General features: G+C 53.7%; 9 protein-coding genes across 9 annotated transcripts; 4 read left to right on the top strand and 5 right to left on the bottom strand.

Moving 5' to 3' along the window:
• Positions 1–1,660: 1,660 nt before the first annotated feature.
• On the top strand, positions 1,661–3,565 carry CLUP02_13552 (calcineurin-like phosphoesterase; the record flags this gene model as incomplete). The annotated part of the gene is made up of 3 exons (XM_049292490.1): positions 1,661–3,064; positions 3,116–3,268; positions 3,452–3,565. 3 exons carry the CDS (start codon positions 1,661–1,663, stop codon positions 3,563–3,565), a joined length of 1,671 nt encoding a protein of 556 aa, XP_049149636.1.
• A 1,040-nt stretch (positions 3,566–4,605) lies between these two features.
• CLUP02_13553 (dihydrouridine synthase) lies at positions 4,606–7,051 on the top strand (the record flags this gene model as incomplete). Its single annotated transcript, XM_049292491.1, has 3 exons — positions 4,606–4,916; positions 4,970–6,883; positions 6,970–7,051. The coding sequence occupies 3 exons, from the start codon at positions 4,606–4,608 to the stop codon at positions 7,049–7,051; spliced, it is 2,307 nt and encodes a 768-aa protein (XP_049149637.1).
• Positions 7,052–7,755: 704 nt separating this feature from the next.
• CLUP02_13554 (uncharacterized protein) lies at positions 7,756–8,299 on the bottom strand (the record flags this gene model as incomplete). The annotated part of the gene is made up of 2 exons (XM_049292492.1): positions 7,756–8,122; positions 8,235–8,299. 2 exons carry the CDS (start codon positions 8,297–8,299, stop codon positions 7,756–7,758), a joined length of 432 nt encoding a protein of 143 aa, XP_049149638.1.
• Positions 8,300–9,048: 749 nt separating this feature from the next.
• Positions 9,049–10,520, top strand: CLUP02_13555 (uncharacterized protein; the record flags this gene model as incomplete). Its single annotated transcript, XM_049292493.1, has 4 exons — positions 9,049–9,662; positions 9,808–9,886; positions 9,971–10,148; positions 10,219–10,520. The coding sequence occupies 4 exons, from the start codon at positions 9,049–9,051 to the stop codon at positions 10,518–10,520; spliced, it is 1,173 nt and encodes a 390-aa protein (XP_049149639.1).
• Positions 10,521–10,895: 375 nt separating this feature from the next.
• CLUP02_13556 (uncharacterized protein) lies at positions 10,896–11,379 on the bottom strand (the record flags this gene model as incomplete). The annotated part of the gene is made up of 3 exons (XM_049292494.1): positions 10,896–11,018; positions 11,119–11,254; positions 11,339–11,379. 3 exons carry the CDS (start codon positions 11,377–11,379, stop codon positions 10,896–10,898), a joined length of 300 nt encoding a protein of 99 aa, XP_049149640.1.
• Positions 11,380–12,771: 1,392 nt separating this feature from the next.
• CLUP02_13557 (uncharacterized protein) lies at positions 12,772–13,270 on the top strand (the record flags this gene model as incomplete). The annotated part of the gene is made up of 3 exons (XM_049292495.1): positions 12,772–12,976; positions 13,060–13,137; positions 13,194–13,270. The coding sequence occupies 3 exons, from the start codon at positions 12,772–12,774 to the stop codon at positions 13,268–13,270; spliced, it is 360 nt and encodes a 119-aa protein (XP_049149641.1).
• An 879-nt stretch (positions 13,271–14,149) lies between these two features.
• CLUP02_13558 (uncharacterized protein) lies at positions 14,150–15,093 on the bottom strand (the record flags this gene model as incomplete). Its single annotated transcript, XM_049292496.1, has 4 exons — positions 14,150–14,525; positions 14,641–14,790; positions 14,879–14,964; positions 15,073–15,093. The coding sequence occupies 4 exons, from the start codon at positions 15,091–15,093 to the stop codon at positions 14,150–14,152; spliced, it is 633 nt and encodes a 210-aa protein (XP_049149642.1).
• Positions 15,094–16,384: 1,291 nt separating this feature from the next.
• CLUP02_13559 (Pex13 protein) lies at positions 16,385–20,022 on the bottom strand (the record flags this gene model as incomplete). Its single annotated transcript, XM_049292497.1, has 8 exons — positions 16,385–17,121; positions 17,173–17,673; positions 17,743–17,838; positions 18,013–18,137; positions 18,444–18,518; positions 18,897–19,479; positions 19,575–19,764; positions 19,846–20,022. 8 exons carry the CDS (start codon positions 20,020–20,022, stop codon positions 16,385–16,387), a joined length of 2,484 nt encoding a protein of 827 aa, XP_049149643.1.
• Positions 20,023–22,128: 2,106 nt separating this feature from the next.
• CLUP02_13560 (uncharacterized protein) lies at positions 22,129–24,568 on the bottom strand (the record flags this gene model as incomplete). The annotated part of the gene is made up of 8 exons (XM_049292498.1): positions 22,129–22,592; positions 22,646–22,818; positions 22,879–23,396; positions 23,462–23,719; positions 23,800–23,942; positions 23,994–24,088; positions 24,185–24,400; positions 24,468–24,568. 8 exons carry the CDS (start codon positions 24,566–24,568, stop codon positions 22,129–22,131), a joined length of 1,968 nt encoding a protein of 655 aa, XP_049149644.1.
• Between the last annotated feature and the right edge of the window lie 10 nt (positions 24,569–24,578).

Consider the following 24,578-nt stretch of genomic DNA (forward strand, 5'->3'; position numbering starts at 1 on the left):
ACAGACAAGCTGGAAGTCAGGCCAGCCCAGCCCAGTTTAGCCTGTGGGTTTCAGACACCAACGACAGGGAAAATAGTACAAGAAGAAAAAAAAAAGGGTGACCCAACTCCATCTCTGGATCCTTGGCAGCGCACCATAGCACCACAGCACCCGGCCGCTAACCAAGAACTTGGGACCTTGATCTTGGGACTCTTGGGTGCCACTGGTGCTTGGGGGCAACGAGCGACCAGGCACACGGCTGGAATTCCTGGAACTCGGTTGAACCGGGGACTGGACTGGACTTGGACTGGACTCGTCCTCTTTTTGAGTAGAGTCTGATGGATGGTACTAACTTTCTCACCACCACCCACCTCACCTAACCGGGCTCACTTCAGTTCACCATTCAAACCACCTTCACGCCACACACAAACAAGTACATCAAGTCCATCTTCCCAGAACACCAGACCACTTACCCCTTCTTGCACAATACACCGGCTGCTGTCCCGATAACTTTGTGCATTGCGTGCGCCTCGAACAACCTTGGCCCACCCAGTAGTTGCCAATTGCTCTGTACGGATATCCTTCCAAGGTTCTCCAATTTATCTGTCCACCTGTCTTTCCTGAGCAACAACAACACACGCACGCTGCTGCACGTACACAAAGGAACCCCCCTCGCCATCGTTGCCGCTGCCAACTGCTGTTCTTCCGCCTCTTTCTATCTTCCATTGCCAATTAATTACTCAACCTTACCGACCACCCACCACTGCTGTTCTACCTTGCTCGTGCAGACTACCACTACTAAAATACTACTACTACTACTACCACTTTACGACTTTACCACCACCGCTTGGTACACACATAACTTGCTGGCTACATCCGTCATAGCCCCCCCGCATTCCATTGAGCCTGCGACTCCTTTAGCACACCTCAGGTATCTGTAGCCTTTCCACAGAAGGTGCCTCTTAGTCCCTCTATCCATCGAGGTACAGAGCCCATTTCTAATACCCACCCGCTCTGCCCCCATGCCTGTCGCCTAAGGTAAAGCAATCCCGCTCGTCCTGCATTCATCCGTCCCTCCTTGTACCTTCTCCTCCCGTACATACTCACCAACAACACCTCGGATTCTTTCGCCTTATCTCCAGACTCCAGCCCACACGATCTAAACGAGGCTGACCAAAAACTCCTCCCACGCAGTCGTCGACAAATGCCTCCATAACTCCAATCCATCCGCGCCTGCCGACTTCATTCGAGTCTTCTTGTCGTTTCTTTGACCCGACATAACCGCCGCCCGCGAGCCACGTATACGTCACTCGCCGCCCGTTTCCTCGCTTACATACGACCCTCCTCCTCTTCTTCCTCCTGCCCATCTCCAGCGATCGATCAAAGGCAATCGCCTTAACGCGCCCAAAACGGACAACTCAAGTGGACGCCGCTCTCCCTCCCGCATCCGCTTCCTGTCCATCCTCGATCCTCTATTCCATCCTCCCTAGGACCCCCTACTGCGACACAACATTACATTTTCCCATCTCGAGTCCCTGCCAGATTCGGGCTGTTGCGGCGAGACGTGTAGGCCAGCCATACATCAGACGAAGACGAGGCCAGCCCACGCGCACAACCCGACATACGACACCTACATCAATAATCGTCGTTGTCCCTTTTGCATCGGCATAAGAGCTACATCATGGGAAACCAGCCATCCAAGGAGGGTGGCCACGCTTCCACCAAAGGCCCCGGTGGCGACGGCACCGCTGAACCTCTCAAGTCCTACCCTTCCTTTGGCAGATCCGACACCAAGGACTCTTCCCGCTCCTTCAAGGCCCTGAGGTCCAAGATCCCCGGCTCGAGCAAGACGGACAGCCCAAGGAACTCAGTCATCACCTCCCCTACCGAAGAAAAATCCGACGCTGCTTCGGTCAAGTCGGGGAAAAGCGCAAAGTCCGGTGTCCCCCGAAGCCGCAATGACTCCGCCACGTCGCCGACGTCCCCCTCGACTGACATTGAATCCCCGCTCGATGACTCTCAGCCGCCGCCATCCCCGACCCAGTCCAGCACGATCAAGAGCGGTGTTCACGACGTGAGCGCAGCGCAGGCATCAGGAGAGGTCGACCACGTCTCCGACCAACCCCCTTGTGCCGGAGGCAGTCTCAATACTCACATGCAGCAGCCGGGCAAGTCCATCCTGGCCACCAAGAACGCAGATGGCGCTGCAACCCCGGTCGCCAAAACCTCGTCGACAAACTCGGGGGATAGACATGAGGGAGGTGTTGCCATGAGCGAGATCAAGGACATCGACCTCGACGACTTCATCAAGCGTCTTCTAGACGCGGGCTACGCTGGAAAGGTCACAAAGAGCGTATGCTTGAAGAACGCCGAAATTGTCGCAATCTGCCAACGGGCTCGCGAAGTGTTCCTCTCCCAACCCGCTCTTCTGGAGCTTGACGCCCCGGTCAAGATTGTTGGTGACGTACACGGCCAATACACGGACCTGCTTCGCATGTTCGAGATGTGTGGCTTCCCGCCCTCATCCAACTACCTCTGCCTGGGCGACTACGTCGACCGTGGCAAGCAGTCTCTCGAGACAATCCTGCTGCTTCTGTGCTACAAGCTCAAGTTCCCCGAAAATTTCTTCTTGCTGAGAGGAAACCACGAGTGCGCCAATGTTACGAGAGTGTACGGTTTTTACGACGAGTGCAAGCGCCGCTGCAATGTCAAGATCTGGAAGACCTTCATTGACTGCTTCAACACCCTCCCGATTGCTGCCATCGTCGCTGGCAAAATTTTCTGTGTGCACGGAGGTCTCTCCCCCGCCCTCAGCCACATGGACGACATTCGCAACATTGCTCGACCTACCGATGTTCCCGACTACGGCCTGCTGAACGACCTATTGTGGTCTGATCCGGCTGACATGGAGCAAGACTGGGAGGCCAACGAGAGAGGCGTGAGCTATTGTTTCGGCAAAAGAGTGATATTGGATTTCCTTGCGACCCACGACTTTGACTTGATTTGTCGAGCGCACATGGTGGTTGAGGACGGCTACGAATTCTTCAACGATAGAGTCCTTGTAACGGTCTTCAGCGCCCCCAACGTAAGTCTCTACCAATTGTTCTGGACGAGCTCTGCTAACATGTGGTCATAGTATTGTGGCGAGTTCGACAACTGGGGTGCGGTCATGTCCGTTTCGAATGAATTGCTTTGCAGCTTCGAGCTGCTTAAGCCGCTAGACTCGAGTGCGCTGAAGAGCCACATTAAGAAGGGCAGGAACAAGAGACAGAGCATGCTCAACAGTCCGGTGAGTAGACATGAGAGAAACTTGGAACGCAAAGACTACGCAGTCACTAACATTGGTGCAGCCTGCACATGTCGAGCCGCGAAGCGTTTGATGAGGAGGTACGCCGGGGAGACGTGGGACAGCAGAGAATCTCCATTCATTGATGGATTATTATGAGTTACAATCAGTCGGGCAACCGGGCAGAACATTTCAGATCAGAACACAATAGGCGAAGCATGCGGTTCCGGCGGCATCACCAATACCCTCGGCAGGTGGAATTCCCCGAAGGACATGAGCGCCTACTCGGACCGGTCATAACACGGACGATGCCTGCGAAAGGCGTAATAGCCGAGTCGAGTGATGGCCAGGTTGGGATACTTGGCAGGGTCAAACTCTAGCAGGTGGCCGTTCGTTATTCGATCTCTAGACACGGCTCGGGCAAGAGCAGGAAGCAGCTGGGAATCTTGCGGGTTTCCTCGATACGATAGGACGAGAGGGCATGCATCGGTTGCGGCCCTTGGGAACTGGTGGATGATGGTTGATGAGAGCTCTCGATTGCCAGCCTGTTTCGGACAGTTGCACCGCGAGCTAGAGATACAGCGTACATCCAGTCCATTTCCGAATGTTCATCGATGAAGGCATCGACTAGCGGGGTCTATCATGGTTATACAGTAAGGTAGTAAGGGTGTGGGAACCAGGATTCGATTTTGTATGCTTGGTCCTCTGATTGCTTGATGAATTCTTGCCGTGACAATCTTCTTCCAATAATATAACGAACTATCGATGTATGCAGTATGAATAAATGAGCTTCAGCTGAACAGCGTGCGGCGAGCTGACGTTGAATGCAAGGCATCTGAGTGTAACGGAGTGCCGCGCTTGCATCGCGCGAATTGTGCCCCTCCATGAGGTTGCCCCACTTAACGTTCTGAGCTCAGCCTGTGACATCAACTTTTTCCCTTCAAGCCGTAACCTCGAGAAGGACGAACTGCAATACAGACGAACATTCTCCATTGCCAATTGCTCAGCGGAGCGATTTGAATCAGTCAGAAGCGAATCTCGCATACTGAATTGACCCTCCCGCCTCCTCCTGTGGCTAGTTACGACTTCTCCAGCTCAAGTCGAAAGCGGAAAAGTAGGTAGAAAAATCTACCTCTACTGCCCATTTTCATCCTCTCTCTCACTCTCTCTTTCTCTCACAACCTCAGTAGGGACTTCTTGACCTTTAACTGACCCACACCTTCTCCTTCCCAGCCCCATTCTTGGCTCGTCCTCTATCTGACTTTCTCTTTCAGGAAGAGCCAATTCGACGCCTTCTCCATCTGTATAGCACCCAAGGAAAAGAAACTTGAGGGGCAAAAATGGAGAACCAAGCGCCCCAGATCGACGAGTCTGAGCAACGCGCAGCGAAGCGTCTTAAGGTGGACGATTCCACGCCGCAGCAGACTGAGCAGGTTGCGAAGCCTGCCGAGGCTCAGGCTGCTGAGGAACGCGTTGCTGTCGATGAGGCTACGAAGCGCGTGGAGCCTGTCCCTGCCACTGGCAACGGTGAGAAGGCTGATGTCCCGATGAGCGAGGCACCTGCTGTCGAAAAGCCGGACGAGGGGGAGTCTGCAAAGCCGAAGCAAGATGCCAGAGACGTGAGAAAGGGCCAGGCGCCAATCAAGGCCGAGTGGGTATCCCTCAGAATGTTCTACAGACTCACGAGATTGACATGTGAAATAGGTTTCTCATTCACAGGGAGGGTCAAGTGAAGGAGCAAGATGAGGTCGTCGACGATGATGCTGCCGAGGGTCGTGACCAGGGCGATGCTCGCGATAGCCGCGATGCCCGTGACAGTCGTGACGGCCGTGACAAGCGCGACAAGAAGAAGCGGGAAAAGGGCCAGAACAAGGAGCGCACCTTTGGTCACTTTGACGACAATCTCCGCCTCTGCAACACCCGCGCCTACGCCCCCGAGTTCTCCCCGCGCGAATGCAAGTTTGGAGAGCGATGCAACATGCTTCATGATCTGCGCAAGTATCTCAGGGAGGGCCGCCGCGAGGACCTCGAGACCTTTGAGGGCAAGTGCCCCGTTTACGAGCAGTTCGGGGTCTGCTCGTCCGGCTGGAAGTGTCGCTTCGTCAAGAGCCACATGAAGGAGGTTGACCACGAGGACGGCCGCAAGGAGCTTGTTCTCGTCGAGGAGCCCAAGGAGGCCACGAAGACGAGCGGCGAAGCGCCCGCCGAGACCGGTCGCGAAGATCTCCGTCCCGGCGTCTACAACAACACCGAGAACCAGCTGAAGATCGACCTCAGCCGCAAGCGCATCGACTTCACGGAGACCGATAAGTACATCTCCTGGATGAACAAGGAGGCGAAGCTGGGCGATGCGTTCCACCAGCGCCGCAAAGACCAAGTGATTAGCACCCAGGAGGACCTTCGCGCGCAGTTTGTCGACCCGCCCCTGAAGCCGTCCGAGAAGCGCAAGCTGTACTTTGGTAAGGAGACGCCCGCCCTGGCGCCCCTGACCACCCAGGGCAACCTGCCCTTCCGCCGCCTCTGCGTCGAGCTTGGCGCGCAACTCACCTACTCCGAGATGGCCCTGGGTATGCCCTTGGTTCAAGGTGTCAAGAACGACTGGGCGCTGATGAAGGCCCACGAGTCCGAGATCAGCCCGCCCCGTGTCAACCCGGGCAGCAACATCGTCCAGGGCTACGATAACGCGCGCGATCTCAAGTTTGGAGCCCAGATCTCCGGCAGCCAGGCATGGCACTGTGTAAAGTCGGCCGATCTTCTTAACCGCTACGTGCCCCACCTGCGCCTCATCGACCTCAACTGCGGCTGCCCCATCGACATGGTCTTCAAGTCGGGCGGCGGCTCCGCGCTGCTCGAGGCCCACGGCAAGCTGGAGCGCATGGTCCGCGGCATGAACACCGTGTCCGGCGAGATCCCCATCACCGTCAAGCTCCGCACCGGCGTCAGGCAGAACCGCCCGACGGCGACGACCATCCTCGGCAAGCTCGCCTTTGGCTCCCGCGAGAACCGCGACCGGCTCGGCGCCCCCGGCTGCGCGGCCATCACCCTCCACGGCCGCAGCAGGGAGCAGCGGTACACCAAGAAGGCCGACTGGGGCTACATTGCCGAGTGCGCCGCCATGATCAAGGCCTACAACGAGCAAAAGGACGACATCACCGACACGGCCCGCGAGGCGGACGAGTCCACCCTCCCCAACGCCAAGGACGGCCGCATGTTCTTCCTCGGCAACGGCGACTGCTACTCCCACGTCGAGTACTTTGAGCACGTCGAAAAGGCCAAGGTCGACACCCTCATGATTGGCCGCGGCGCCCTCGTCAAGCCCTGGCTCTTTGAGGAGATTGAAAAGGGCCAGTACCTCGACAAGTCGGCGACGGAGCGCCTGGCGTACGTGGAGAAGTTTTGCCGCTACGGCATGGAGGCCTGGGGCACCGACGAGCTGGGCATCGGCTTCACGCGCCGCTTCCTGCTCGAGTGGCTCAGCTTCTCGCACCGCTACGTGCCCCTCGGCCTGCTGGAGCACCTGCCGCCCGATCTGAACGATCGCCCGCCGGCGTACCGCGGTCGCGACGACCTGGAGACGCTGCTTGCTAGTAAGAACTACAAGGATTGGATCAAGATTAGGTACGTGTTGGTTGAATTTTCTTTGCACTTTTCTGCCTGGGTGAATGCCATGTGTTCAAGAATGATTTTGCTAACTCGTATTGCAGCGAGATGTTCCTCGGTCCCGCTCACCCCAACTTTACGTTCCAGCCCAAGCACAAGTCTCACGCCTACGAGGCCGAGGGCTAGATGCTGGTCATATGGACAACATGAAAGAAGCATTAGAGTTATATCTGGACCTGGAACGAGAAGCCCGCAGGGGAAGAAAATTAGAGGTGGATGGATACCTTTCTTTCCATCTTGAGCTTTGCGTAGCGCGGAGATGCCGCGTTCAGATGTAGTTGCATCCTCGACGTAACTCAAACTTTGAGGAAACATGAGATATAGCTGGAAGTGGAACAGAGAAGAAGAAGAATCAAAAGTTTTTGTTGCAATCACTTGAGAGGAAGAAATATCGTTCAGGATTCTGGTATTCGATGGCATTGTGAACCTAGTGACGTCTCTGAATCCTTGCCGTTGGATCCATTCAAACGAAGCGCGAAGCATCGCCAGGAACTTAGTATCCCTTGGGTTTCCTTACAACAGCAAGTTGCCTCTTTGTTCTAGTGTCCACCACAGTGAGCGCAACAACAAGACCAGAATGCCTCTCATTCCCCCTTATTCCTGTCCTCCCGTGATCTCATTGATCAAAACTCATTGTCCTCTCCGCACCGGTACGATCCTCCGCCGTGCTACGAACTCTCCCAGAGCAAACAAACGATATGACGAAGCCCACTGCATCACCACCTCACCCGAAAGACCTCCCTGCATGCCCACCTCCTTCAAATCTGTACGATACCCTGGAAGTGACCACGGTCGAAAGGATGGCTGGCCAGGTGTTGCCGAAAGACATTCTAAACGGAAGTAGCATCACCCTCAACGACGACCGAGGCCTGGGAGCTGTGGGTAGTAAAGATGAGCGTGGTGTTGTCATCGGCGTACAGCGTGGTGGTAGCCTTGGTGGTGACCTCGGGAAGGACGTGACCCTTCTCCTCGTCTTCGTGGGGGACCTTCTTCACAGGAGTAGGGACATGGCCAGCGGCAGCGGTGACGGCGATGATAGCAGCTGTAGTAGAGTCACCGCCGGTGGTGATGGTCGAGTTGATGGCTTGGACTTCGTTGTTCACCTTGGGAGTGTGGGCGAGTGCGACCATGACGAGGGCGCCGAAGACGGCGAGGGTGGCGCACATGAGACTTAGGGTGAAGGTTTTGAAGCGGCCACTGTTTGGGTTTCGTGAGTCAAAGGTTAGCTATTGTTTCTTCCTTGTTTATTGGGTCTGTAGATGTTCTTTTTTTTCTGCGGCGTAGTGTGATGTGATGTGATGTGACGTACGGGTGGTGAAGGCGGATGCGGCGAGGTCTGGTCTCTCTGGTCTCGGGTGCTTGGGTTTGTTCCATTGTGTGGTGTATGTAGTTGGCTTTGGAGGGGGGGAGAAGTTGTTGGTTTTGTGTAAGTTGGGATCTCTTTCTTCTCGATGTTTGGATGCTCGGTGAAGGAAAGGTTGAGTTGGGCTTTGAAAATCGAAGGAGGCGGCTGTGTGGGCACCGGATGATTTCTTAATCCTTCGTGTGTAGTGTTTTTTCTGAAAAGGTATGGGGGTGATGAGAAGGATGAGATAAGTTAGGAAGTCGGTGGTCGAGGGTCAGGTGTAATTTTACCAGCTTGGAAGGAGACAATATCACCGTGCTCCTCCTTCTCGTTACGTATTGCACCTTCTGGCGGACGACTTTTTGATCCTGCTTTCCTAATCCGAGGGGTTCAGTACTCATGGTGTCTCTACCACGAGTGCCTGCTTCGTTATTATATAAGTCCTTGCCTTTGTTACGAGGCTTCATGGGCATATTCTACCGTGAATACATGACGATGGACTCATGCTTCAAAGGGCAATAGTGGGAGCGGCAGCCATAGAACTGATTCAAAGCTGGATACCTGAACTTCATCACTTCGACTCAAACACTTTGATTTTCCTCTTCACATTGAGTGTCTGCCTACACAGATGTAGAAAAGCTAAATCTATGCTGCGCCTTCTGCTTTGATGCGGGAAGACTTTCCGGACAACTTTTCTGGTTCGCAGATATCTATAAGTAAGTTGCTCCGCCTACTAACGCAGACATCTGCCGCTTCGACGCTGCGTCCAATTTCCAAGATGGCAAACGACGCGCCTCCTGGGTTACTCTGCCCCCTATGTTTAGTTCTAGGCCACTTGAAACGCCTCTTTCGAGCCACAAATATCCCCGTTGTTATCGAAGAGGCCGAAGAGAACTTACATGATGATACACACCAAGGCAGTAAGTCTCTGACAATTGAAGATGACGGCGACCCTATCCCTGATCACCTTATAGGTAGCGTCACCACCGATGAGGGGGGTTTCCTGGATCCAGTAAATGGTTTAGATGAAGAAGAGGCCGTTTGCAACCTTACTGGAGTGTCGGATAACCCAAAGAACTCATCTTGGCGGCTGGGTGATGCCAACACGCGCCCTTTGATTTCAGCTACATCTCGCAATCCAACTGCAAGAGATATATTGCGCTCAAACAACACATCGGGTCCTTTCTGCAGATCTTGCGCAGAAAACAGGGACCACTCTAGCCAGAAGTACAGAGCGGCAGTTTCACCGTTACACTGTTCAGGCTGCCGTCGGGACCATCCATCATCCCTCTTCTCAGTAAAGCAACGGCAAGAGGAGCCCGATACACGGATCTGCATCGGTCGAGAGGGACATCTCAGGCTCCGTGAGCACAGAACATTTGACTGGGACGAGTTCGTGCACACTTCTTCGACCACCAATGCGGACACGAGCATTACATGCAACCATCCAGATTACTTAAGAGCTTCAAAAAAAGCCAGTCGGCCTCCGCGCGCGGCTTGGAAAGTCACCTCTCACAGCTGTGACAGGGACACCCAGTGAAGTCAAGGCAACATTCGAGCATACGAATGGCTACGCTTCCTGGGCCAGTGAAATTGGTCTCGACAAGAGGGCCCATGTAAAGATTCTCGCATACAAGCTTAGAGCACAACCGGGATCAATGTTACTTGCCAGCGATCTCTGACAACGCCTAGAGACGCAGCGGAGGCAGTCGCCCTGTCTATTGTTTCCAGAGGAAGACCCTCTTCAAATCGATGCTATGGCGTGCTTCAAGCCATTTCGTTGCATGTGCATAGTCGACGGGAACGAGAGAGAGGGAATCCAGCTGGAGGGCATCGCTGGCTCGTTCAGCTGGAATCCATCTGCAAACGAGTGTCCCCGTAAGATTCCCCCAAAAGATTCGAGACAGAGACTTGACTGCAAGTACGAGTACTAATCGCACAGAGGCAGATTATCACAGAGAGGATCGGTGGTCTGGAGACGGCACGGCATATATACATACTGAATTCTCGCGCTGTAGTAAACACGATGGCTGCGTCATATTGTCTCACAGGCGCTCGATACGGCGGCGCATGTCTACTACCCAGGCTCTGGAGCCTTGCGACTCGCAATGGTACCAGGCTTTGGACCCTTCGTCTCACGATCTAGTCGACGAAATCGAGTTCAAGAACGTGACGTGGTGCGAGGACGCGAGGTGTCGGAATTTCTACAGGTTCCGGGAGTATGCCAACGTGGGCACCTCGACGAGTTGAAGGGACTTGATCCATAGATGTTCAGGAGTATATATGGGGTGTTCTGGTTAGTCAAACTACTGAGGAATAGTGTAGGATAAGCTTTTCTACTCGTTCCTTTAAGTTTATATAGATAGCAAAGGCATAGTCAAAGCTGTTCCTCTCTCTAGCACTTATCGTGTTGCCTACCTAGCAATATGATTTGGATACAAGATACGGTAAGACCGTCACTCGTTCACTCTTCTCATCGTATGAGCAAAATATCTTGATCATTGTTTAGAACTGTCTTCCTCTTGATCCATATGACAACCCTCGATCCGCGAAGAAATCCCCCTAGAGGATCAAACGTCCCCTAATCCGTCTATCACCTGAGACTAGGTACGTGACACGACGGAATCAGGCCGGGCACCCGGCACCGTTGTAAGCAGTGCAAACAGCCCTGAACCTCTCGTTCGGCTGGTTAATGCCCTGGAACGTGTCCCTGCACTGCTGCTCGGTCCACTGGCTTGACGTCTTACACTGCCCATCGTAGACTGTGGTCAGCATTACATTTTCCTAACAGCCAGATATGGCAAGAGCAATGTGCATGGGAGAAAGATGGCAGACAGGCTTCACTTACGACATTGTAGTTCCCGGCGGAGTTATGGCAGATGGTTCCGCCAACGGCGTCACAGAGTCTGATTGCGGCAATGACTGCGTTGCCATTGTTGAGGATTTGGCAGTGGCAGGAGAACTGGCTTGCTGCGAGCGGCACCCTGGTTATTTTCCATCGTTAGCTCATATCATTGTATTATTCTGCTGTGCGGAAAGATTCTTTCCAGAGGCGGGGATGTTCATACCAAGCTGCAAGGGAAATGAGGCTGACGACGTTGAACTTCATGTTGGCTGTGAGGAAAAGTTGGATTTTAGATGTATCAAGTTAGATGCCTGATAGAAACGAGATTAACTGAAGAAGTGAGGATGATGTCTATGAGATGACTGTTCTTCCAGGAACCGGGCATCGTCAGCCATCTTATACAAGTCATCAACTATAGCATCTCTTTACCAAGTTCTCCTCTTTGCATCAACTTCCCACCTCTTTCAGGCGTGATGGACCACAAACCTTCCAAGACTCCAAGATGCATGACTTCGTTGACCAAGTTCCTTGGCCTCGTAACTCCGTCCGTCCGTCAACCCAGGGCCGCAAAATGGAGCGGCCGCTTCAAGCCCTTCAACACCAGCAACATGATTCACGATACTTTTACGCGCCAAGCCGCATCCCACGCGAGCCCGAAATATACTATCCACGCAAATTCTTATCTCTCCCTACACTAGGCTCTAGAGATTGATAAAGCCAGAAGCGGACACCAACTTTTCCCAAAATTCCCAGTATCCCCATTGATCTGCATAGACTGGGGTCCTACAAGAGGCCATGATCAACCGTGGCGCAATCAAAGTCAGCAAAAGTTACCTGTGAGCTTTCTTCTTGTTTAATTAATTATAGTATCAGACTAGTTGACAACTCCCCCCCCGAAGTCTTTCTTTCGCATTTAACCGCAACTCATAACCTTAACCAGACCCCAGTTGTCAACCGTTTCTTGTGGATGGCAACTCGGCCGAGATCGCCAAGAGCGTACTTAGGAACAACCGAACGACAACTCCAGAGTTGGACCAGGAACCTGTGTCAGTCACAGTCGACAAACAACCAATATCGAGTCGGACTCTACGGAAAGTTTATGACCAGTCAAATGCTTCTCTAGATTGGACTACACGAGTGATTGTCGAACGAGGAAGGTTCCAGCCTCCCACGGATCTCTATAGCACGGGTTAAAGCAATATACCCGAAGTGTTTCAACTTCTTTCACCGCCGTACCGCCGTGAGAAGAGCCCAAGGTGGATGGTATTTGCCAAGCAACCTGGAAAGCCTCACCTCTTCATGCTTCATCTCTTCATGCTTCCAACTCTCCCACTGGTAGCCGGCCGTCCGAACACGAGTTCGTGAGCCTGTTCGTCGGATCACCGCCAAATTGCCAAGTCCTCATTATTGAAGTTACGCATATGATGTTCATCGGTAAAGCAGTTGAAGGAATTCGGATTCCGAACAGAAATGTAACCTACCTCTGACTTTCAAGATGTATTAATACAAGAGATGTCCATCACCATGGAACACAACTCTTCACCAAGATACCTCCCATCATCCAGTCCACTTCTCCAAACAAGTCCCAAGCCATCCACCCACTGCTCTACTCCTCCTTCTCTTCTTATAAATTTCAAGAAATCTTCAATCTACACAATGCAGTTCAACATCAACACCGTGGCCCTCCTCGCCGCCCTCCTCCCCCTCGCATCCGCCGTCCCCTCGGACGCCAACGCCGTCGAGGCCACCCTGGCAAAGAGGCAGAGGCAGTACCAGTGCGAGACCTCGAACAACCTCGGCGCCTGCAACAACGCCATTGCCAAACTGAGAGGTCACGAGGCCAGAGGCTGCGACGTCTGGTGTAAGTCTCCCTTTTCCATTCATCCTCCCTCCACGCATACGCGTGCACACACCTTTAGGAAATATGACATGGCTGACAAAAAGGGGGTGGAATAGCATGCATCGGTGCCTTTGCGGCCCTGATCCCGGCTTGCGGAGCTGCTGTCGATGAGTTCTTCTTGAGTAAATCGCTCATGTGCGGAAGTAGTGCATGGGGATTACGGCTGACTTTGATGTAGACCCCCTCGCTGATGTCGCTTGCATCGGAGCCGTGGCCAACTTCCAAGGCCCTTGCAAGGGCTGTGAGCCTTTCTAGATGGAGTGAGGTTTTCCAGACAGCCAAGCCTTTGAGCACGAGAGACATTTTTCCCATGGTTCTTTCCCAGGGAGGGAATACGACCTCCCGGGCAGCAATAGCAAAGAGGGGCCGTCATGACTGAGATGGCGGGACTTATATAAGGACGTAGAAGAGATGCATCATACATACCTTTGGGCCATAGACGTATGACTGCGAGGGTATCGAGGAACACGGGATGCGTTTGTCCTTGTTGTGAGCACGTTGTTAGTGGCCCAAATGACCGATAGCATTACTTTTTTTTTCCCATTCTAGGTGCATTTTGATGATTCGTCCGATATTACCATCCTGTAGCTTCCCGTGGCAACGTCGTTGATACTCCTGTGAATAAATTCAGGATGACTACGGTTACCCAGTACGAGGGAGTGCTTTGGCTAATTGGGACGTATTAGAGCAGTAAAATCGACAGATGATACCGATGCGTTAACCCTGTTTGTGGATCTTCTTCCTGACCGGTGCATGCCTCCGAAATCGAAGTGCCAGCTGCTCGAAGCTCCGTAGAAAATGGAAGGCGGGTGGCATTTTATACATCATCCGGGTCCAATAGCTGGGACAATACTGTCTTTCTGCTCGGTCGACATAACGAGGCGCCCCGAAGCAGCATCTACTTTGGGAGGATAAGTATGGAGTGGATTGTGTTAAAAGGAGAAGCTTTATTAGAGCTAGAGCTTAACGCCATCCAGGCTTCCTACGTACGCCTCTATACCAGTGAAACGGGCCAATGACCCGGAGCTATTCTGTCGCTCACCCACTACCCCCTTTTTATGCCGCACTCAGGCGGCGCTTTCGTTCATGTAAGAAAACTTCATTGAATCGAATCTCCGTATCCACTGTGCTGAATTACTGCGCCTTCTTGTCACCCTTGAGCTGGGTAGAGGCGTACTGGTCAGAGAGCTCGTCGTAGCTCTTGTGCAGACCGGCGCTCTGCTTCTTGAGGGTCTCGAGATCGCGGTTCTTCTCCTCAACCTGCTTGCGGAGCTTGGCGATCTCACCGGCATCTCCGGCAACGGCAAGCTTCTCGCTCTCCTTGGTGTTGCCCTTGGTGCCCTCGTAGCCGCGGACCTTGTCCTCCAGACGCATCACCTCAAGGATCATAACGTAGGTGCGGTTGAGGATGAGGGAGAGGAAGAGGGTGAAGCCGCAAAGGTACATGTTGCGCTGGGAGTAGAACTTGCGGGCTTGCACCTCAAGGCGCTCGTGACCCATGACGGCGGCGCTGTACAACATCTTTATTAGCGTTGTGTACATCAGGGAGATTGTAGAGTTTGATTGTGGTGCTCAATCAAGGGAGCGTCTCAGGAACGCCGGAAAGAGGGGCACAGGAGACGTACCCGCTGTTCTGGTTCTCAGTCGCAATCGCCAACTCGACTTGGACGCGGTAAACGCGGTTGACGCTGTCAATGAACAGAATCAGGATGAAGACGAATGTAATCTTCATCCAATACTGCACTTTTGCCACGATTGGACTCTCGGAGATGAAGCTGCAAAGAAGTGTACGTCAGTAATCGGTTCGGGATGATTGGTATGGGCTCGGCAGTAGAGAAGCGGTCGACGGGGGGAGGAACGTACGTGAACAACTTCCGCTTGACGGCGAAGGGAAGGGGCACCAGAAGGAGCATGAAAAGCCCCATCTCCGCCATGAGGAGCATGAACACCTGTGACGCACAAAGTCAGCACACGTAGTCAACGGCCCGGCAAGCTAGTCATTCGATCAATGGCAAAGAGGATAGATGGCAGCTTGAAGTCGGGTGCTGTAGACGTACGAGAGTGTAGTAGAGAGTCATCTTGACTGGTGCGGGGAAAGCTTCAGCTCCCGGGACAGCTAGTTAAAAAAAAGGGATTGTGGTCGTGTGCTCTCCGTGGATACAGGGAGAGATGTGTCGTGCGAAGGAATACACTCGGAAGCCCAAACTGACTTCTTCGGTTGTGTTCTTGTTGGGTATCGTTCTTGGCGAGGGGAGATTTTGGTGTCTGGAGCTGTGATTTGTAGGAGTACAGTTGACGGGCTGGGCGGAGCTGGCCTTTTGTAGGATGGGCGTGAGGGTGACGATGGAGTCCGGTAATTCTGGCAAGTAAAGGTGGCAGGTACGTGAATACAAGTACCCTCTTTGACGACTGCCTGAGCACCTGAAGGTAAGGTACTGCGTAAGGTATGGAACTCAATGAGAGGAACCCTTACGTAGCCGGGACGGGAGAGGGACCTTGGCGGGAGAACAGGGCTGGGAGCAGCTAGCAAGTGCACCTAGCAGTGTGCCAGAGCAGCCGTAAAAAAGACGTAAGTCAACAACGTCATCGGTGGCTCGTGCACACTCCCTCCCAGGGTTTGCGGAGGGAGCCACTGGGGGAGCTCAGGCACGCAGCTTTTCTACCGTCTTCTTCAGTGGTGTGCTGCGGCTTGCGGGCTTTCAGCTGAGCCCGTCGAGTGGCCTTTGTGTCCGCAAAAGTGTTCAGTGACGGCTGTGTCGTCAGCTGTCACCAGATGGGAGAATACCGGCAACCAATACCTATGAGTACTGGCTTCTGACGCTTGTCATCCCATGTGACGTCAATCGTGGAATCGTCCAGACATGGAATGATAGCAGTGCAAAAGCGGATAGGTATTCTGACGAACTAACCCGGTCCAGAACCCGCTCATGGCCTCGCAGGTAGTATACTTTAGAGCCGCAAATATGCCAGTTTAGTCACAAGTCTTGTCTCGTCACGTTTAGACTTTGCATTTCTTCTCTCAACATGCACAGCAACAGAGATGATTTGATAATTGATAGTTGATGGTCAAGAATCCTGTCGCTTACACTACCGCTACTCATGGCTTTGAACTGCGTAATCACACATCAAATTGAGGCCAAGATAACCAAGCGGCAACTCCATCCGCTCCCACTACCAAGGGACGCGATCATGAACCTGAACGCCCAGCTTTTGAGTCCTAACCGGACTTACAAACATCCCAGACGGGAACTGAATCGTACAAAACCTACAAAGAAAAATTCGTCTCTCCACTCGCCGCATCACTCGTCACACCGCTTTATCGTTCCTGCCGGATAGGTCGCCCTTCGTGACGGGTTGTTTATATATAGTTTAGTTGTAGAACACGCTCTTCTGAAAGCTCTCGGGCGAAACGTCTCCGATCTTCGTCTTGATCTCCGGTCCCTTTTCGGGAGCGGCGCCAGTGAGCGAGTTGGTTCGACTGCTGTCGCTGGGCGCACCCTTGATGGCAGCGAGAGGCTGACCAGGTCGCCTAATCACCTCGAGGTAGGTCGAGGGGAGGTAGCCGGTACGGCCATCACGCGCGCGGCACCTCCACCACTCGCTAGGGTTACCGATAGGATCGCTCTTGGAGAGAACAGCGACAAGGTCGCCCTTGCGCACTTCCATGTCAACGTCCTTGACGGCGTTGCCAGGCTGAGGAGCGTAGTCGTACAGGAGACGGCAGTAATCAAGCTTGGACGGGTCCAAGGGCTGTTGCGCGCCGGCCAGAGCCATACGGCGACGTTCCTCTTCTTCCGCAGATGCAGCCATGGTGTTGATCATCTTGCGCATCAGGTACGGGAGACCGAAGGCGGCAAGGAGGAAGAAGAAGAGCGGCTTGCGGGAAGCCTTGGGGGGTCCCAGGGGAGCACCGTCGGGGCCGATGGGCGATCGGCCTTCGAATTTGGCAAAGGCTGCTGGCGTGAGCGCGGTCGCGTCGGCTGGAGGCGGGCGGCCGGTGATCTTGGCGATGAGGGTTCGGATCCAACGCATCAAGGTGAAGATACCGAGTATCGAGCCCAAGGTATCCCTAAGGTTGCTGAATTGCTCTGCTACTGACACCATTGCTGTGATATCTGTTAGTCATACTTCGCTTTCATGTGACGCAGTTGACATACCAAAGAAGCTTGAGTGTGTGGCCATGTATGTGCTCTCCAACATCTGGGCAAAGCCTCCAAAGGCACCAACGACGCCTTCCAACATTTGGAATGTCGCCTGCGTGCTGTTGTTGAATCTGTTGGTAAGGCTGTTCGGGTCGTTGGGCCCTCCCATGCCTCCCATACCGCCCATGCCCATACCGCCGCCGTACATGCCTCCTCCATACATACCACCGCCGTAGCCACCGCCATACATGCCACCACCGTACATACCACCGCCGTAGCCGCCGTAGGAACCCATCCTTGAGTATGGGCTACTATAGGGAGAAGAGTAGGCACCGCCGCCGTATGAGCCGTAGGGACTGGCGGCCGCACCTAAGCCTGCTCTGCTATAAGCGGCAGCGTTTTGGTCAACCGTGGAGGCGAGAGAGGCAGGTCGTTCGGGAACGGCGGGCGGGGTACCACCGGAGAGGGATGTGGCCGGTGTCGGGGTCGCGATAGATGCGGCAGACATGGGTGTGACTAGAGTGGTCGTTAGCAAAATGTGTGAAATTGGCGACGGTCAAGGACCGTTTGTGGTGTTCAACGCACTTGAGGCAGCTGTTGTTGGAGCACCGGCCCGTTCCCAGGGCTTTGGAGGGGAAGCCATAATTACTTTTCCCGCGAGGAAGAAGTTTTCCTTGGATACTGTGTGGTGGTGGTGGTCGCTGGCTCGGCGTTATCTCGCAATCCGCCTATCGGGAGCGCAGCCGGTGGCGATTTTCTCGAGTCGTGTTGGTTTGCCGGTTGCTGCACGCTGGGGCTCCGGATATGCGCGACGGAGGCTGGGGTTAACCGGCCAAGTCGTCGGGTTGAACTGACAATCAACCTCAATGGGAGATGCAGTGAAAAAGAGGATTCGAACGACGTTTTGCGACGTGTTGGAGAGAGGAGAGGGAAAGATAGGGTCGGGGATGGGCCACGGGTAAGAGAAAGCTGGAGGGTCGCTGGGATGGCGGAAACAAGTTGGGCTCGCAGCGCAATGCACCTGAGTAATAATGGGGGGCCGCGGCGGACGGGGACGCAGTCACAGTGCTGGGCAAGTGACCCCGGAGGCTCGTGCTTGGCGATTGGCAGTGAAGTGAGGTGGATGAGGTGAGGAGAGGAAACTGGAGACTTTGGCCTTTGGGGGAGGCTCGGGAGAGTCAGCGGTTGGAGGCGCAGAATGTCAAAAAGATGGGGTCGGGGACGGGCGGGTCCCGCTCCTCCTCTCTGCGTCCAGTGGCTTCCATTCTTGCCTCGGTATCTTTCACGTTAGTTCCGACGTGAGCGGCCCAGGCCTCGCACCCGCGCCGCAGTCACGTCCTTCTGCCGAGGCATCTTGCAGCCTGGGGAAATTTGTCGTCCCTCCCGTCGCCATTTCGTATTAGCTTTACCGTTTCCAAGACTCTTGAATCTGGGGTTCCCCCGGTTGTTTGGGGACTCGACGCTTTGCTGGATTTGCTGATCGACGATTCGTGCTGCAGAGTCGTTGCATTACATTACTACGTAGTAGCACTGACATGCCATCTCGCCGCGAACCAAGTTGATCCGCCCTTCAATTATTCCACCAACATAAAATGTTCGACACTTAATCCTACCTTCAAACATAGAAGCAATCCAAGAACAAAAAGAAGAAAAAAAACCATTAACATGATTTCATCCATCAATTATTTTTACTTATTGCAAGCTAACAAGCCGATCTAGCATAGCAGACCAAGACCTACGACAGTCCAGAAAAGGCCTTGGCATTCTTCACATGCTCCTCCCACGTCGTCAACTTATCCTCAACAATCGCGTGCGACTCGTCCAGCTTCTCCCCACCATAGTACCCAAACTCGTCGAGCAGCCTCATGTTCTGCAACATCTCCTCAGCCACGAAATCCGGCATCCCCTGGCCCTTGAGCGCGCCCTTGAACTGCTCGTGCGTGAGCTCGTTGAACCGCGCCGTCTTGCCCGCCTCCGGGTACACCTTCTTGAACGCCTCGACCGCCTCGCCCGCCGTCACGTAGCTCGTCGCCGCGTATACCCGCTTGCCGAGCACCTTTTCGCGGTGCAGCACGATGCCCTTTACAAACTTGCCCGTGTCGGTCGCTGCGTCAAACAAGGGGATGGGCGCGCTGGCCGGCACGGGGAGGCTGAGGCCCCAGGCGTTGTCGGGGGGCGTCTGGCGGAACATGCCTCCGGGGAGGTTGGCCATGTAGAAGCCCGGGAGGAAGAAGGTTGCGGGGAGGGAGGTCGTACGGATGTACTCTTCGACGGCGGCCTTGCTGTCAAAGTGGTACACGTCGGGGAGGGCGCCCTTGGATACTATTGTTGCGTGACATGTTAGCGTTCCCGGATCCTCACTCGCAAACGTGACAGATGCATGTATCTTTTTGGGAGTGGGCAGGCAGGTTACGTACGTTTGTTGACGTCGAGGAGGGAGCTGAAGATGAAATGCTCGACGCCAGCCTCCAGAGCCGCGTCGGCAATGTTCTTGCCCTGCTGGATCTCCAGCTCCTTGTCCATCTTGTCCCAGTAGTTGGTCACGGCGAAGACGGCCGAAGCGCCCTTGACAGCGGCAGCCAGCGAAGCCTTGTCACCGAGGTCGGCCTGTGTTTTGAAGTCGCAGCACTCGTCAGAGATCATTAAACCAAAGCTATGAAGTCGCTCGAAAGCGGATTAATGACTTACAGCGACAACCTCGACGCCCTTGGCCGCGAGAGCCTTGGACGAGTCCTTGGCGGCATCGCGGGTGACGCCGCGGACCTGCCAATCCTTGCTGAGCTTGGCATCGTTAAGGAAGATGTTGACGACGCTGCCGCCCTGAGCGCCCGTGGCGCCGAACACGGTGATGATCTTCTTGGACATTTTCGTGTGTAGTGTGTGGGGTTTCTGTTGTGATGGTGATCTGTTTTACACAAGTGTCAGTTAAGTAGTGTTCGTCTTGCTGCTTCACACTCCAATGTTGGGGAGGTGTTGAACATTAAATACCTTAATCGTGCGACTGAATTGGAGTAGTAAGAGTTGAAGTGCTTTTGGAATGGGAGCTTGATGATCTTCTCCAAGAATCAACGTCAATGAAGCCAAGCGATCGTCCGGTCTTTATACACAATGGCGCTCATGAACCTCTCTGCCCGCCCCTCCCCCAAGACGCATATGTCTCAGGACGTGGACGAGTACATAGTGCTAGACACACCTCGACATAAGCTACCAGATTAGGTAAAGCTAGGGCGCGCGGGAGAACCCCTCATCATCATGCACCTTCGTCTCACCCACAGGGTCGTCTGGTAGGTATGAAGAGTGGTAGTCTCGCAAGGCTGGGGACCTCGCGCCCGCGCGCTCACCTGTTCGCGCTGAACCGTTGAGAGGATTCCTTTCCCCTCTCTACCTTACCTCACCATACTATCATGAGTATGTAAGCGGCGACTTAGTATGTACCTCATACTGTCGATTTACAATCTACAAAAGTCTATCGTACTGAAGCCCCGCGCGAAATCTGACCTACCCAGATGGGGAAAAGCCGTATAAGCTACCTATCTTTTGGTTGGGCAACTACAAATCAAAAAGCTGTACGTGTCCCCGCAAGCCGTGCATGCTTACCATGTATTGACTTTCCTACCACAGACCAAGCGTAGCTCTAATCGATCTTCTACAGGCTACAGAGTTATGTGTTCTGTACGCGTATGGACCATGGGAACTCTGTAGATGGTTGCTATGCTGGCTCTGTATCCGAAGCAAAGTAGAGAGAGACATGGTGGGGAAAAGACCCCGGACCTCTCGCGCGGGAGCTTACAAAGCCTCGCGGTTCGCCGCGCCTATGAGAATTTCACCCCATCAAGGATCCGCGAGCTTCCACCCCGTACTTGTCATCCCTCCCCCCAAACCGCGAAAGCGAAGTCGCGAGATGGGCCACATGGCATAGCGTGCGCCTACAATATTCCCAAGTTTATCATTGTAATGCAAGATTTATCAGTCTGACGAGAACAAACTAGACATTTTAGGAATCCACAATCGCCAAGAACAAGTTGAAAATGGACAGCGCGAGTAGTCGCGCGGCATAGGGCAACACTCTTTCATGTACATTTGTCAGGCGCACGGAGGGTTAGCCGGTTCGGATGTCCGTTCGCTCGCCGCCCCAGGTTCCGGAGTTTCCTGCAACGACCGGGACCACACCCACGCATTTACCACTATAGGTATCCGACAACGACTCTTCGTCTTGTTCAGAACTTCAGATGTATTTGCCTTCCCCGGTCTCGCGCCACAAAGACAAGTCAGTGACATGCTTAGACACACAAACGTCCACGTCTGTTCTTGCGAATGTCATCTGCCCTGCAACGGACAACTTTGTGGCTTGTGGCGCAAGTGAGCTCTCTTCAGCGGAAAAAGCCACAGAGCTCGGACTTCTTCACAAGGCGCGGCTACCTGGAACTAAAGATGTGACATGTGACTTCCTTCAAGCAAGCCTCCGTGTTCTTTTGTGTGAAGTGGCAGGTCTAGTCATCAAGGAGTATATCACGAGTCACAACGAGCATGAGCATAGGTAGTCAAGCCACGCTTGTTTGTTTGAAAAATTTGGTATCAAATGGTATCTCCTCCCTTTTGGAGAAGAAAACTCTCTGGCTAAACTGTCTTGCAAGAGAAAAACCAATCCTCCTGCCTCCTTTCCATAAAATCGTAAAAAGAAAAAGTGCGCACTTTTCCGGGGCCGGTGGGTATCTTCGTCTTAGACGCCGTCTAATGTCGTTTCGCAATCCCCTTGCCCCCAAAGGCGAAGGTAACAGGTACCCTCGCATGTCGAAGAAAAAAAGTCTCAAGTCATTGGATGCCGAAGATCCAATGCAGAAAGAAAAGGTCTTGCTTGGGCTCAATCCAGCGAGAAGAAGAGAAAGTTATCGTCAAACCCCCAATCCCATATATGCAAATCGTGTACTTGTTGGAATACCTTCCAAGTAGAAATCAAAACCGCGGAAACACTCAAGATGACAAAGCGAACAAGGAGACCCTGTTGCTCTTGCCGCCGGTGCTTGCGGTCGAGACGGAGTTGGCAGAGAGCCAGCCCTCCACCTGGGAGCGGGTGATGCCAGAGCTCAAGTTGACGCTAGAGTCCAACATCTTGACTGAGACCTGGCCAGAATCACCATCTAGGACAACAGCGACCTTGGCGGGAGCGCCAGTAGGTCGGTCGAAGTAGTCCGATGAGCCGCCGGGGACATTGGAGTGGATGGTTGACTTGCACTTGGTATCGCCAGTGGCGAGGACCTCGAGAATGTCGAGCTCACCACAAGCAGGCCAGCAGGAGCAAGTGCTATACTGAGCAACGCGGGGGATGCGAGCGTTAAGGAACCAAAGAGCGGACATGTCGGCGTTGAAACCAGTGGTTCCGTCGAGAGGCATGCTCAGCTCAAAGAGCCAGACTGAGTCCTCACCCTTGAAGCCGTCTAAGATGTGTAAGCAGACAGAGAGGCAGAGCAAGATTCTATGAATTACTTACGGTATGCAACGGAGCCAGGGCGAGAGTATCCACAGCCACCATCGTCGCATGACTTGTCGCTGGCGATCAGGAACTCCTGGTTGGACTTGAGGGTGATCGGCTTCAAGACCTCGGGTGAGGCGGCACCGCCAGTACCCGCGGCATTCAGGTAGGACAAGGAGTTGCCAAAGACGCTGATCCCAGTCAACACACTGTGACTCATGTATAAAGAATGATCTCAAAGTGACACTTACTTGTCAAACTTTCCAGAGAGCTGGCCACCGTAGTTGCCAAGGAACACGATGCCGTCAGCAACACCCTGATCAGCGTTGTAGTAGCCGACACGCTCGTAGTCACCACTGACAGAGCCAGAGCCAGAGCTTGAAGCAGCCTTGGAGCTAGCAGGCTGAGGAACAGCAGCAGCGACGGGGGGCTGAGAAGGAGTGGGAGTAGGGCTGGGCGCAACAACAGGAGCGACAGCAGGGGTCGCAGCAGCAGCAGGAGGTGCTGCGGGGGTAGGGCCAAAGTAGTTGTTGATCCAGGATACGACCTTGCCGTCGATTTCCGCAACGACCCAGTCTTCGCCGCGCTTCTCCTCCTTGGGCTCCTCTTTAGGAGACTCGACCGACTTCTTGTGGAGGTGCTGGTGACCGTGATGGCCATGGCGGCGGGCGTGGACGTGAGAAGCGGCAGGGGAGCGCTTGGCCTTGGAAGACAGGCTGTAGATAGCAACCTGCTTCAGCTGCATGGGACCACGGAAGACGGGCATAAGCTAGGATTTTGTGAGTACTTGTGCGAACGTGTAAGTGAATGATGCTGAGAGAAAACAAAGCTTACCTCCTCGTTGAAAGGGGCCAGGGGGCCTGAGAAAGCAACATCCTCAAAGGTGCAAGAACCATCGTCACCCATGTGGTTGACAGCCTTGTAAGTGCCAGGGTGACCGACATTGGAATACAAGATCTGATCGACAGCACCGCAAAACCAGTTACCACCCTCTTCCTTGGCCGTGCCGGAGCACTGTTGAATGGCCTGGGTAACAGCGGCCGAAGCCAGCATGAGAACCGTGTAAGACTTCATGTTTGTTCTAGTGTCGTTCTCGAAAAGAATGATTGGAATGAATGTTCAGAAATTGAGCTTTGCTGGGAAATTGGAGTGAGTTCCTCTGGATATTTGACCGGCCTCGAAGAGAATTGCAAGTGGCTGGTAAAAGTAATGTAGGAATGTCCCAGTGGTGTATGGATAGGGCCCAGGTTGTTCTTTGACTCGACTTGCGAGATGTGACTGGGTTTGTTAGGAATGTTGGCGTACTCAGTGAACCCTGTTCAACGGTGTGGCGTGTCTTGTCTCTGAATCAAGGACCAAGTGAGACCAAGGGTTGAGTGCGTGAATAAGGAATGACTTGAGACGAGGAGTCTCTTGGAAGGAGAGGCGATGCTATTCGATAGCCGGCAGGTCGAAGTTGTGCTTTAACACTTGATCGTGGGAGAAAAAGAGAAGAAGAGGAGATCTGGGATAAGGTGAGTGTGGGAGGGCTGAGTTAATAAATCGACCTAAGCAAACGAGGAAGTTGCAAGAAGGCACATCTCGGGGAACAAGGTTAATAGGTGGATGGAGAAGGGTAGGATCCAATCTGAGGTGGGTGGACTTTGGCCCCGGTGGATAGGTACGGAGTACGGATGTTGGTGGGCAGACGGGCAGCGCCAGCAGGTCACAGCAGACGGGCAGGCACGAACTGCAGAAAGGCAGGAGCGGACCTGCTTCTGGGCAGGAACCAACCTACAGGGGGGTCCAGTCGCTCCTTCCCTTGGATTTTGAAGGTGAATTGGATATTTACACGCCTCACCGCGGCAAGTGCCTCCTCCCATCCTTCCTTTCCTCCTTCCTTCTCTGCAGACTACAAGTGAGGAAGGAGGAGTCCAGGAACAGAAAAAGCCGTTGAATCATTGGACAAAAG

Source organism: Colletotrichum lupini, chromosome 7, assembly GCF_023278565.1.
Source record: "Colletotrichum lupini chromosome 7, complete sequence".
Classification (NCBI taxonomy): Eukaryota; Fungi; Ascomycota; class Sordariomycetes; order Glomerellales; family Glomerellaceae; genus Colletotrichum; species Colletotrichum lupini.